The 14,483-nt window shown below is 41.3% G+C and overlaps 1 protein-coding gene across 6 annotated transcripts in view; it reads left to right on the plus strand.

Moving 5' to 3' along the window:
* The window catches only part of LOC123746620 (probable endonuclease 4), a 195,465-nt gene that overhangs the window by 13,829 nt on the left and 167,153 nt on the right, over positions 1-14,483 (plus strand). For 5 of the 6 annotated variants that reach the window (XR_011225906.1, XR_011225905.1, XM_045728283.2 and 2 more), the window contains 3 exons: positions 3,023-3,477; positions 4,804-4,909; positions 13,503-13,639. Coding sequence is in view for 4 of the 6 variants with exons in the window: in XM_045728280.2 (XP_045584236.2) it covers positions 3,023-3,477; positions 4,804-4,909; positions 13,503-13,639 (698 nt within the window). In the remaining 2 variants the exon portion in view is untranslated. Of the gene's footprint in view, positions 1-26; positions 207-3,022; positions 3,478-4,803; positions 4,910-13,502; positions 13,640-14,483 lie in introns of those variants that run through there. The other variant, XM_069318411.1, reaches the window with a different exon arrangement.

Raw genomic sequence — 14,483 nt, forward strand, 5'->3', positions numbered from 1 at the left:
TTTAGTAGTCTGATTGATTGATTGATGAAGATTAAGCCACCCAAAAGGTGGCACGGGCATGAATAGCCCGTAAGTGGTGGCCCTTTTGAGCCATTACCAGTATCAATAGATGATACTGGAGATCTGTGGAGGTGCGACTGCACCCAGCGTGACGGGAGATGTCTCCCGTGTGAATGTGTTAAGATGAAGATAAAGCCACCCAAAAGGTGGGTGGCACGGGCATGAATAGCTCATAAGTGGTGGTTCTTTTGAGCCATCACCAGTATCAATAAATGATACTGGAGATCTGTGTAGGTGCAACTGCACCCTGCGTGAGGGGAGTTGTCTCCTGTGTAGTAGTCTGAATTGGGTGGTTTTTATTCTTGGCAAGGTTGTCTGGTAATAGGTTGTCCGGTTGTCTGATAGGTTGTCCGGTGTTCAGGGGAGCGCAAAATACTCGTATTAACCCTATATATTGTAATCCAGGGTGTAGTGGAACAGAGCTTTCCGGTGAGACTGATGATTGACTGATGAAGATTAAGCCACCCAAAAGGTGGCACGGGCATGAATAGCCCGCAAGTGGTGGCCCTTTGGAGCTATTACCAGTATCATTAGCTGATACTGGTAATCTGTGGAGGTGCGACTGCACCCTACGGAGAGGTCGTGACCTCTGATGGGACTGGGAGCTCCGGTAGGATAGGGAGTCTTCTGGTGGGACAGTGAGCCCCCAGTGGGAGGGAGCTCCCAATGGGTTATCATGAGGTTATCTTGAGATGATTTCGGGCTTTTTTTTAGTGTCCGCATGGCCCGGTCCTCGGCTAGGCCTCCACCCCCAGGAAGCAGCCCGTTACAGCTGACTAACACCCAGGTACCTATTTTACTGCTAGGTAACAGGGGCATAGGGTGAAAGAAACTCTGCCCATTGTTTCTCGGCAGCGCCTGGGATCGAACCCAGGACCACAGGATGACAAGTCCAGCGTGCTGTCCGCTCGGCCGACCGGCTCCCTGACGGGAGCAAGCAAGATGGGACAGCAACGGGACAGCAAGATGCTATACTCAAATCATATACATGAGCTTGACAAAACAAAACGCTGTGTATATGTCTGAAACGCTTTCCTTTGCCTGAGACGCCGTGCACATTATGTTTGTAATTCATCTTCTATGTATGTACTTTTACCTGAATAAACATATTTATTTTATTTTTACCAGACATTTTCAGTGGCTCATAAAACTGCAAGACTTTGAAACAAGGGTGAAGGTATCTGTGTTAATCAAAGCAGAATACTATAATCAAGGAATTATTAAGTACTTTAAATTTTGATTAAAAACCATAAACAAGGCAATCACTGGCAAATTGAGAGGATACGGAGTAATTTCTGGTTTACTTTCATAATTAACTTAATTTGACCTTGGGGGACCTCAATATAGGCCTAACATGTACATTGTACATGTACCCTAACATTAAGGGCCCTGGTAGTACAGTCAGGTTTGTTCTCGACGCACAGTCCAGAATTCCGGGTTTGAATTCCAGGCGGGACAGAAATGGTTGGGCACATTTCCTTTCACCTAATGCATCTGTTCACCTACCAGCAAATAGGTATCCAGGAGTTAGCTTGTTGTGGGGTTGCATCCTGGGCGGGATCAGTAATTTGACTCTGGGCGGGGGGAAGGGGGGGGGGGAGGGACCTCGATAAAAGCCTAACATGTATGAATACACTCTGGCTTCCTGTCCTCTAACAGTGAATGGTTATAACCTTGCACATTATAAGGAACAATGGTTTCAAGCTCAACAAGCCACAATGTAGGACTGAGAACAGGAGATGCTTTTTCACCCACATGGGTATTAACCCATGGAACCGCCTACCCATATATATATATATTTTACATTCTTGTAAAGCTGCCACTAGCACGCATAGCATTTCAGGCCACTTACACGCATAGCATTTCAGGCCACTTAAACGCATAGCATTTTGGGTCACTAGCATGCATAGCGTCTTGGGCTGCTAGCACACTGAGCGTTTTGGTCCACCAGCACTGATAGCATTTTGGGCCACTAGCATGCATAGCATTTCAGCTCACTTACACGCATAGCATTTCAGGCCACTTAAACGCATAGCATTTTGGGTCACTAGCATGCATAGCGTCTTGGGCTGCTAGCACACTGAGCATTCTGGTCCACCAGCACTGATAGCATTTTGGGCCACTAGCATGCATAGCATTTCAGGCCACTAGTGCGCACAGCATTTCAGGCCACTTGCGTGCACAGCGATTCAGGTCACTAGTATGCATAGCATTTTGGGCCACTAGCACGTATAGCATTTCGGGCCACAAGCACGCATATCAGATTCAGATTCAGATTCAGATGTTTATTCAGGTAAGGTATATACATACAAGTGATGTTACATTAATGGATTGATATATAGATAGAGCTAGTACATACAATGCCTAAAGCCACTATTACGCAATGCGTTTCGGGCAATCGTTTTGGGCCACTAGCATGCATAGTGTCTCGGGCCACTAGCATGCATAGCGTCTCGGGCCACTAGCATGCATAGCATCTCGGGCCTCTAGCATGCATAGTGTCTTGGGCCAGTAGCATGCATAGCATCTTGGGCCACTAGCACGCATAGTGTTTCGGGCCTCAAGCACGCATAGTGTTTCGGGCCTCAAGCACGCATAGTGTTTCGGGCCTCTAGCATGCACAGCATTTTGGCCCACTACCATGCATAGCATTGATAATTTATTTTCAGTATTATATGCCATTAAACTTTTTCCAAACTTAGTCTGCAGTTTGCTCCTTAATTAGGTTATTCTTATTTAGGTAGAAAATTCTAAATGTCAAACTTTTTACTAATCCTTTTAATTTACATTTTTTATAATTTTTGTGTATTACTAATGCATATATTAAAAGTAGGTAATTCTCTTTTTCATAAGATATTTACATCTTGGTTACTTCAGCTCTTATAAAAAGCTACCAGTAAATTTTACGTTGCTTGTCCGGTGTTAAAATTTGAAGTACTGTACTGTACAATTTATATTTCAGAGGACTGTGTTCCAGTGAGGAGAGGCAAATCCAGGCAAAAGGGAAATGAGGCTAAAAAAATTTCCAGCAAAGCAGAAATAAAGAAAACATCAAAGAAGCATGAAAAAGTAGCTGAGGCAAATAAACAGAAGGTTAAGAAGGATGACATGAGAGAGATGGATGTGGAAGAGAAGAAGGTGAAGAGACGAAGGGTAAATAAAAAGCGATCTCTTATTAAAGAAGACGATATAAGTGAGGAGCCAGAAGTAAAGAAGAAAAAGAAAAACTCAAACAAAATTAATGTAAATGGTAAGTCTACACAGGATAAAACTGGGATCCATGAAAGCAAAGGAAAACACAAACTCAAGGTGGATGTAAACATTGGAATGACAAATGACGAAGCAAAACCTACAACAGACGATGAAGGGAAATCACAAACCCTTCACGAAGTCTCCAAAAAGAAGAGGAAGGCAGAGGTATGCACTATATGTTATCCATCTGTATCCATCAAATTATTTATATAAAAATTCTTATTTTGTCCAGAATATTTTTCAAGTGTATAATTTTTCATATTGTTTCTCCTCACATTAGTATCAAGGTTACAATGCTTGATGGTAAATTACTGCTATGTGACTTTGGTGTCACATAACTGATATGATTTTACTTTACTGAGAAATAAACAGACTTGCTGACTGTATTAAAAGTTTAAATACTATACAGTAAAATAGATTTGGAGAAAGAGCAGATAACAGTAAGGTTGAATGGTTGTAATAGTTATTCAGAAATAAGCTTGGAATACTGTATTTGTATAATTTGAATCGTTTGAAAATATAATAGTAAGAAAATTTCAGCGTTTTATAATGTAGTAATTCTTCCAAAATCTAGCATACTCAGTCTGCTCTATTTAGGTTATGTATATTTTTATACAGCTATTGAATTTACGGTAAAATAACAGGTCTAGTGCATCACTTTGATGGCCTTTACCCCATGGCAGCAGTCATTTGCTTTGTTTACCCAAGTGATTGATGATGATTGATGAAGATTAAGCCACCCAAGAGGTGGCCTGGGCATGAATAGCCCGTAATACCCAAGTGTGTCTGATTTCTTTCAAGCAATCGCTTGTTTTGTTGTGCCTATACTTCTAGTGAATTTTGCTGGTGTTGTGGTTTATCTCTGATCCCCCCGGCTCCGCTCTCACCTCACCAGCCACATTCTGGTCCTGGCTCCTGGTGGATGCCAGGTGGGGGTTTCTTCTTCTTGTTGATAGTAGGTGCAGTTTGCATGAAGGGTTTGTCCTCCCGATGTCTGCACCAGTACTGATATTGGTGGATACGTTTATGTTGAGGATGATGTGGTGGTTTCAGAGGACTGGTTGGTTGGGCCTCTGGAACGGCTTGCTGGAACTAGAATTACATTTGGGAGAGTTACTGGGGCCCACTTGATAATGATGATTATAATAATAATGTTTATTCAGGTACATTCAAACAAAATGAGTTACAAACAGAATGTTGGATTTCTAGGTAGAGCTAGCATATATACTATGCCTAAAGTCACTAATACACACAGTGTTTTGGGCAATTATGTTTCACTCTGTGAAATTGGAAAATTTATCCATCTTGCATTTATTTTGTTTGGTCCTAATGTTAATTAATGCACTGTATAGTACCTATGAAATACAATATAAAAAAATGAATCATCAATCTGTTTTGAGTTCAATAAATAGAGCAAGGTGATGGATTTAGATTATTGTACTGTATCTTATCAGATTCATATATACATTATTTTCTCTTATTTGACAAAAGGATGAACCAGTTCCACGTCCCGTTAAGTACGAACGTTTGGGAGACGGCCCTACTCCTGTACCGTCAACAGGGCGCAAATACATAGGTTGCCATGTTTCTGGTGCTGGTAAGATATGCTGAATATTGTGCTTATTTTTGTGTCTAAAACATACTGTATATATATGATTATTTATTCATGCAAGCTTTGTTTATAAAAAAAAATTCTTACTTGCAGCATTTAAAGATACTGTACTGTACTTGTACTTCTTGATGGAATGAATTAATTGGGATTGACTTTGTCTGGTCCCTCTGACATTCTGTTGCATCCAGCATTGGCTTAGTTTTGTACATTTTCATGAAGAATTTTTTTCTCTGATATGTATTCTCTCAGTAGTTCCCTCATAGCTTAGGAGTGGTTAAACAGAAGCATGCTGCAAATATCAGGTTTCTATCACATCATTGCGGCCATGATCTACATAGTACAGCTAACTTTCTTTTTGACTCGCAATCGGTGATCCTGGTATTCCCAGGTGGGACAGAAATGGTTGGGCAAGTTTCCTTTCACTTAATGAGCCTGTTCACCTTGCAGTAAATACATTCCTGGGAGTTAGACTGTTGAGGGGTTCTATCCTGGGGAAGGTCAATAGTTCGACATTGGGAAAACCTCGATACAAGCCTCAAGTACATATATATACACAGGCTTCCTGTTCCTGACAAAATACCTGGTTACTTTGCGTTGATTCCAGGGGTCAGGGTCCTCGTGGCCCGGTCTCTGACCAGGTCAAATTAACTCAAGAAAGTTTTAAGTCTGAGACAAGAATACTAAAATGTCAATAGGAAGACTTCAGTCATGGCAGAATTAATTGGGATTTGCTGTATGGAGAATTACATCAAGGCACCGTTTCAGTTAGGGCCGTTAACGACCATCAATACTGAGAATAGACCTAAAACGGTGATGAAGCGAGAGGGGTTATTCAGTAAATTAAATTTTAATAATAAAAGGATAGACTGGGAGAAAATAAATTGGGAACTTACAAACATTCCATGGGAAACTGTTTTAAGTAATACAAGTCCTACAGAAGGAATAGAAAAACTGACTTCGGAAGTGTATCAAGTCTGTCTGAAACATGTTCCTTTGAGGAAAGCCAGAAAGAGATCCAACGTAGAAAGAGAACGCAGACGACACTGTAAAAGAAGGAAAAAAATAATGGAAATGCTTATGCAGACACGAATTTCCCATCAAAGAAGGAATAATTTAAATAGGGAGATTGAAGAAATCGAGCGGAAATTGAAACACTCATATCAAACTGAAGAAAGGCAGTTAGAACAAAAAGCAATTCAGGAAATAAAGAAAAATCCAAAATACTTCTTCACATATGCAAAATCAAAAGCAAAAACCACTGCCAGTATAGGACCTATTCATACAAGTGAAGGTTCATACACGGAGGATGACAAAGAAATTAGTGAAATCCTAAAAAAGCAGTATGAGGACGTTTAGCACTCCAATAAACAACATGACAGTGGAAGATCCAGAAAATTTCTTTATGCGGGATATTCAAACCCCTGTAAATACTGTATAACTGTTATCAACACGAACATACTAGACTTTGAAAGAGAAAGTGAAAACATGCCCATGCACTCGGCCCCAGGTCCAGATTCACGGAATTCAATATTTATAAAGAAATGCAAAGTGCCGGTAGCACAGGCACTCAGTATGCCTGTGCTACTGGCACTTTGCCAGACATGGGGGAGATACCAGATGCACTTAAAGTAGCTGACATAGCCCCTCTACACAAGGGAGGGAGCAAAGCATTGGCAAAGAACTATAGACCAGTTGCACTAACGTCACACATAATAAAAGTATTTGAGAGAGTGATTAGGAATCGGGTCACCAATTTCATGGAGACCAATGACCTTCATAACCCAGGCCAACATGGATTTCGAGCGGAAAGATCGTGCCTCTCACAGCTACTTGATCACTACGACAAAGTCACTGAGGCATTAGAAGAAAAACAGAATGCTGATGTGATATACATGGAATTCGCAAAGGCTTTCGATAAATGTGACCATGGCGTAATAGCACACAAAATGAAGTCAATGGGAATAACCGGTAAAGTAGGGCGCTGGATACTCAGTTTTCTGTCAAACAGGACTCGGCGAGTAACAGTCAACCATATAAAATCTAGTCCAAGCGCAGTTAAAAGCTCTGTACCTCAGGGGTACAGTCCTTGCACCGCTGCTTTTCCTTATTCTCATATCAGATATAGACAAAAATACAAGTCACAGTTTTGTATCATCCTTTGCAGATGACACAAAAATCAGTATGAAAATTACCTCGGCTGAAGACATTGAAAAACTTCAAGCTGATATTAATAAAGTTTTCGACTGGGCAGCAGAAAATAACATGATGTTTAACAGTGATAAATCCAAATTACTCAGGTACGGTAAAAATGAGGAGCTTAAACATAATACAGGGTACAAAAACAATCAAATGTGCCCCTAGTAGGAAAACAGCATGTAAAGGATTTGGGAATAATGATGTCTGATGACCTAACGTTTAGAGAGCATAACCAAGCAAATATTGCGTCAGCCAGAAAAATGATCGGATGGATTACGAGAACTTTCAAATCCAGGGATCCCATCACAATGGTTGTACTCTTCAAGTCACTTGTATTGTCCCATCTTGAGTACTGCTCAGTACTCACGAGAGATTGCCGAAATAAAGGGAATACAGAGAACATATACGGCACGCATGGACGCGATAAAGCACCTAAATTATTGGGATCGTCTCAAAGCCCTCCAAATGTACTCACTAGAAAGAAGACGAGAGATATTAAATAATATACACGTGGAAGATGCTGGAGGGCCAAGTATCAAATCTACACAGTAAAATAACAATGTACTGGAGTGAACGATATGGAAGAAAATGCAGAATAGAACCAGTGAAGAGCATGGGTGCCATAGGCACAATCAGAGAACACTGTATAAACATCAGAGGTCCACGGTTTTTCAACACCCTCCCAGCGAGCATAAGAAATATTGCCGGAACAACAGTGGACATCTTCAAGAGGAAACTAGATTGTTTACTACAAGGAATGCCGGACCAACCGAGCTGTGGTGGGTATGTGGGCCTGCGGGCCGCTCCAAGCAACAGCCTGGTGGACCAAACTCTCACAAGTCAAGCCTCCTTGGGCCGGGCTTGGGGAGTAGATCTCCCAGAACCCCATCAACCAGGGGGCAGAAGAAATGATTCAAGGACTGCCTCAAGGTGACCCCTTAAAGACCTGGACATCAACCCCAGCACTTGGGAGTCGCTTGCTCAGGACTGTCCAACTTAGCTAAGCCAAGTTACCATGGGGACATATGTGGCAGAGAATGGATGGCATGCTGATGCCCAGAGGAAATTCGTTGCTTGTAAAGCTAGGGCAACCTCCACTTATACAGCAGCACCCACTCACATATGTTCCATGTGTGGGTCAGCCTTGCGAGCCTGGATTGGTGTCATCATCTTTTAACACAGCTACCTTTCTTCGACCTAATATTGAAGTCGGTCGTCTTCAATTCCGAAGGATGAACATCAAATTGGGAATTAATGAACCTGAGAGGGAGAGAGGAGACTGGGAAGGCAAAGCTGGGGAAAATGGTAAAAAGGAACTTCCTAATGTCAAGAAAGAAACACTGAAAAGATCAGCCAGCAAGACTAGTCTGTGAACATTGACAGGTTTCATTGTCATATGTCAATGGAGGTCGGTGACAACTGTATTTTAGTCTCTGAATATGTATTGATGACAGTGAAGGTTGTAGCAAGAAGAATGGGAAAAGTGGAAGACTAGCATATTGTTATATTACCAGAACATCAGTGAATTCAGAGATACTAGGATGGGAGAGAGAGAACACGGAAGAAATTTAACACAAAACATGATGGACTATATATCTAATAAACGCCAAAGAAGCCAAAGAAAGACTTAATGCTCAGGAAGCAAAAAGAGTATTTGCTCAAAGGTTGACAGGTGGTGCCTGTAGGTGAAAAAGAAGGAAGAGAAACAGAGCAAGAAGTACATAGATCACATAACAGTAGGGTACCTGGTTGATACCTGGTTGATGGGGTTCTGGGAGTTCTTCTACTCCCCAAGCCCGGCCCGAGGCCAGGCTCGACTTGTGAGAGTTTGGTCCACCAGGCTGTTGCTTGGAGCGGCCCGCAGGCCCACATACCCACCACAGCCCGGTTGGTCCGGCACTCCTTGGAGGAATAAATCTAGTTTCCTCTTGAAAATGTCCACGGTTGTTCCGGCAATATTTCTTATGCTTGCTGGGAGGACGTTGAACAACCGCGGACCTCTGATGTTTATACAGTGTTCTCTGATTGTGCCTATGGCAGCTCTGCTCTTCATTGGTTCTATTCTACATTTTCTTCCATGTCGTTCACTCCAGTACGTTGTTATTTTACTGTGTAGATTTGGTACTTGGCCCTCCAGTATCTTCCAGGTGTATATTATTTGATATCTCTCTCGTCTTCTTTCTAGTGAGTACATTTGGAGGGCTTTGAGACGATCCCAATAATTTAGGTGCTTTATTGCGTCTATGCGTGCCGTATATGTTCTCTGTATTCCCTCTATTTCAGCAATCTCTTCTGCTTTGAAGGGGGAAGTGAGTACTGAGCAGTACTCAAGACGGGACAACACAAGTGCCTTGAAGAGTACAACCATTGTGATGGGATCCCTGGATTTGAAAGTTCTCGTAATCCATCCTATCATTTTTCTGGCTGTCGCAATATTTGCTTGGTTATGCTCCTTAAACGTTAGGTCGTCAGACATTATTATTCCCAAATCCTTTACATGCTGTTTTCCTACTATGGGTACATTTGATTGTGTTTTGTACTCTGTATTATGTTTAAGGTCCTCATTTTTACCGTACCTAGAATTTATCACTGTTAAACATCATGTTATTTTCTGATGCCCAGTCGAAAACTTTATTAATATCAGCTTGAAGTTTTTCAATGTCCTCAGCCGAGGTAATTTTCATACTGATTTTTGTATCATCTGCAAAGGATGATACGAAGCTGTGACTTGTATTTTTGTCTATATCTGATATGAGAATAAGGAAAAGCAGTGGTGCAAGGACTGTACCCTGAGGTACAGAGCTTTTCACTGCACTTGGACTAGATTTTATATGGTTGACAGTTACTCGCTGAGTCCTGTTTGACAGAAAACTGAGTATCCAGCGTCCTACTTTACCGGTTATTCCCATTGACTTCATTTTTGTGTGCTATCACGCCATGGTCACATTTATCGAAGGCCTTTGCGAAGTCCGTGTATATCACATCAGCATTCTGTTTCTCTTCTAATGCCTCAGTGACTTTGTCGTAGTGCTCAAGTAGCTGTGAGAGGCACGATCTTCCCGCTCGAAATCCATGTTGGCCTGGGTTATGAAGGTCATTGGTCTCCATGAAATTGGTGACCTGACTCCTAATCACTCTCTCAAATACTTTTATGATGTGCGATGTTAGTGCACCTGGTCTATAATTTTTTGCCAATGCTTTGCTCCCTCCCTTGTGTAGAGGGGCTATGTCTGCTACTTTAAGTGCATCTGGTATCTCCCCCGTGTCCAAGCTCTTCCTCCACACTATACTGAGTGCCTGTGCTACCGGCACTTTGCATTTCTTTATAAATATTGAATTCCATGAGTCTGGACCTGGGGCCGAGTGCATGGGCATGTTTTCAATTTCTTTTTCAAAATTTAGTGCGCTCGTGTTTATATCAGTTATATTTACCGGGGTTTGAATATCCCGCATAAAGAAATTGTCTGGATCTTCCACCTTCATGTTGTTTATTGGAGTGCTAAACATGTCCTCATACTGCTTTTTTAGGATTTCACTAATTTCTTTGTCATCCTCCGTGTATGAACCTTCACTTGTACGAATAGGTCCAATACTGGCAGTGGTTTTTGCTTTTGATTTCGCATATGAGAAGAAATATTTTGGATTTTTCTTTATTTCCTGAATTGCTTTCTGTTCTAACTGCCTTTCTTCAGTTTCATATGAGTGTTTCAATTTCCGCTCGATTTCTTCAATCTCCCTATTTAAATTATTCCTTCTTTGACGGGAAATTCGTGTCTGCATAAGCAGTTCCGTTATTTTTTTCCTGCGTTTATAGTGTCGTCTGCGTTCTCTTTCTACGTTAGATCTCTTTCTGGCTTTCCTCAAAGGAACATGTTTCAGACAGACTTGATACGCTTCTGAAGTAAGTTTTTCTATTCCTTCTGTAGGACTTGTATTATTTAGAACAGTTCCCCATGGAATGTTTGTAAGTTCCCTGTTTATTATCTCCCAGTCTATCCTTTTATTATTAAAATTGAATTTACTGAATAGCCCCTCTCGCTTTATCAACGTTTTAGGTCTATTCTGAGTATTGATGGTCGTTTGCACTTCAATGAGTTTGTGATCTGAGTATGTGGTATCTGATATCGTAATGTCTCTGATAATGTCTTCATTGTTCGTAAAGACCAGATCTAGAATATTTTCATTTCTCGTTGGCTCCGATATCTGCTGATTGAGTGAAAATTTGTCACAGAATCTAAGTAGTTCTCTAATCTGTGGTTGGTTAGGTCCTGATAGATTTCCTGGTATAATATTATTGTTTGCTATTTTCCACCTGAGACTAGGCAAGTTGAAGTCACCTAGGAAAATAATATCAGGTATCGGGTTCTCCAAATTATCAAGGCTATTCTCTATTTTGCTTATCTGTTCTGTGAATTCCTCAGCCGTTGCATCTGGCGGTTTGTATATTAGTATAATCACTAAATTTATTTTCTCTATTTTTAATCCCAGTACCTCTACCACCTCATTTGTAACGTTTAGGAGCTCCGAGCATACAAGGTCTTCCCTAATATACAGACCCACTCCTCCATGTGACCTAATTTTCCTATCACACCTGTATAGGTTATATCCTGGAATCCAAATCTCACTGTCCAACAATTCCCCTGCATGGGTTTCTGTGAAAGCTCCAAATACTGCATTTTTATTGCACACAGAATTACCCTGCATTTTTATACTGCAGGGTATTACAACATATAAAATAAAAAAAGTACATTACATAAGAATTAGGAGAGAGAGGTAGAGTAGTAATATGAGAATGACATAGCATCCAAAGCCATGTTCCATGCTAAATTGCTTCAAAACTACATGAGGCAGAAGTTGTCTGTAAAGGACCTAGTGATCAGCCTACATGAAAGAGGATACCTTTAAGTTACCTTGGAGTTCTTCCGGGGCTTAGCGTCCCTGCGGCCCGGTCGTCGACCAGGCCTCCTTGTTGCTGGACTGGTCAACCAGGCTGTTTGACGCGGCTGCTCGCAGCCTGACGTATGAATCATAGCCTGGTTGATCGGGTATCCTTTGGAGGTGCTTATCCAGTTCTCTCTTGAACACTGTGAGGGGTCGGCCAGTTATGCCCCTTATGTGTAATGGAAGTGTGTTGAACAGCCTCGGGCCTCTGATGTTGATAGAGTTCTCTCTCAGAGTACCTGTTGCACCAATGCTTTTCAATGGGGGTATTCTGCACATCCTGCCATGCCTCCTGGTCTCATGTAATGTAATTTCTGTGTGCAGGTTTGGGACTAGCCCCTCTAATATTTTCCACGTATAAATTATTATGTATCTCTCCCGCCTGCGCTCAAGTGAATACAGGTTTAGGCTCTTGAGTCGGTCCTAGTAGTTTAGATGTTTTACTGAGTGAATTCTAGCAGTAAAGGATCTTTGCACGCTCTCCAGGTCAGCAATTTCTCCAGCTTTGAAAAGGGCTGTCATTGTGCAGCAGTACTCCACTCTAGATAGCACTAGCATCTTGAAAAGTATCATCATCGGTATAGCATCTCTAGTTTGAAAAGTTCTTGTTATCCAACCTGTCATTTTTCTTGCAGTTGTGACGACTACTTTATTGTGTTCTTTGAAGGTAAGGTCTTCCGACATCAGTACACCCAAATCCTTTACATTGCTCTTTCGTTTTATGTTAGGATTTGACTGAGTTTTATATGTGGTTTCTGTTTTTATATTTTCATTTTTTCGTAGCGCATGAGCAGGAACTTATCTTCGTTAAACACCATATTATTTTCTATAGCCCATAGAAAGACCTGATTTACATCTGATTGGAGGTTTGCCGTGTCCTCTATGTTGTCTACTCTCATGAAAATCCTAGTGTCATCTGCAAAATATGATACAGTACTAAAGATTGTGAAATAGGATACTGTACTTCCTATTTCTTCATGAAAACGTTAATTTTGTAAAAGTTAACAGTTTGTAGCCATATAATATTCTAATATAGAAAATACAAGGGCCTAGAAAAGTACTGGTTCTTATTAATATGTGCTTGTGAATATGGGGGGATTCTCTGTGAGCCAGAGGTATTATAATTACCTCGGCATAACTTACGAAAACATTGTTTGTGGTGGTCTAAATACTTTTCTGGGGAGGGGAGCCCCTTTGGCTCGTCCCGTTCGATGGCAGACATAAATGCTCCAAATCACATGTGCTATTCTATAGGCCATTGCTCCTCATGCCTCTCTGAGGGGGCCAGGTTCTAGCTCGTGGTCCCTGCTAGGCCTATGAACTCCATTCTCACTGACTGATGCCAAAGTCTAATATATTACATAGCCTGGATAGCTCCAGGGAGCCTCCGGGTCTCACCCAGAAAATGCAGTTTCATTACGTTCAATGCTTTTTTTTTCAGGAGGGGTATGGAATGCCTTTGAAAATGCAGAACTGTGCAAGGCAGAGTCTTTTGCTCTCTTTCTACGCAACCAGCGCCAGTGGAATGCAAAACCCCTGGATGAAGGAACCATCGACAAGTGGTGTGATGTGAGCCAGGCATGTCAAATTTTAATAGTGCAGTGTACTCTTTACTGTTTGTGTATTTTCACATTGTCTTATGAGCTGTCACATTTGTGTGGTCCCTGAGGCAAGATCTGCCCAGTCAGTTGAACAGGATCATGCAGTCCAGTTGAAGGACATAACGGCTTTTGCCGGGGCATTATTGGTGCTGGTGACATTTTTTTTTTTTTTTTTTTTTTTTTTTGAGATATATACAAGAGTTATTACATTCTTGTACAGCCACTAGTACGCGTAGCGTTTCGGGCAAGTCCTTAATCCTATGGTCCCTGGAATACGATCCCCGCCGCGAAGAATCGTTTTTTCATCCAAGTACACATTTTACTGTTGCGTTAAACAGAGGCTACAGTTAAGGAATTGCGCCCAGTAAAAAATTTCCCGGCCAGGATACTTGCTTAGTGACTGTAACTACTCCTCCAACAGCCAGCTCCAAGCTATAATGTTGTGTGTATATTACTGCTGAATGGCATGATTCAAATCCTCATATTTAAAAGGTTTCAATGGTTTAATCACTTCTTTGATATATGCTCCTCTCCCTTTTATTTAAAGACTCCATGATCTCATTTGATTGCCTTTTCATGCCAGAAACATCACTAATGCCAATCCCATACTACTAGTTGCACAGTCAGATGCTGAGAGACTGCATTAACCCGAAAAAAAATTCTGTATTTTTACCTGAATTTACCCGAGTGCCACAAGAAAGCCAGCAACTTGTCAACAGTCCCTCATTTTTCTTGAGAATCTTTTTCTAATTGGATTTTGAACTGCAGTACTGCAATGTGTTGGCATTTATCGCTTTGGCGGGTAAATATTGTGCACTTTT

Source organism: Procambarus clarkii, chromosome 90 (assembly GCF_040958095.1).
Source record: "Procambarus clarkii isolate CNS0578487 chromosome 90, FALCON_Pclarkii_2.0, whole genome shotgun sequence".
Classification (NCBI taxonomy): Eukaryota; Metazoa; Arthropoda; class Malacostraca; order Decapoda; family Cambaridae; genus Procambarus; species Procambarus clarkii.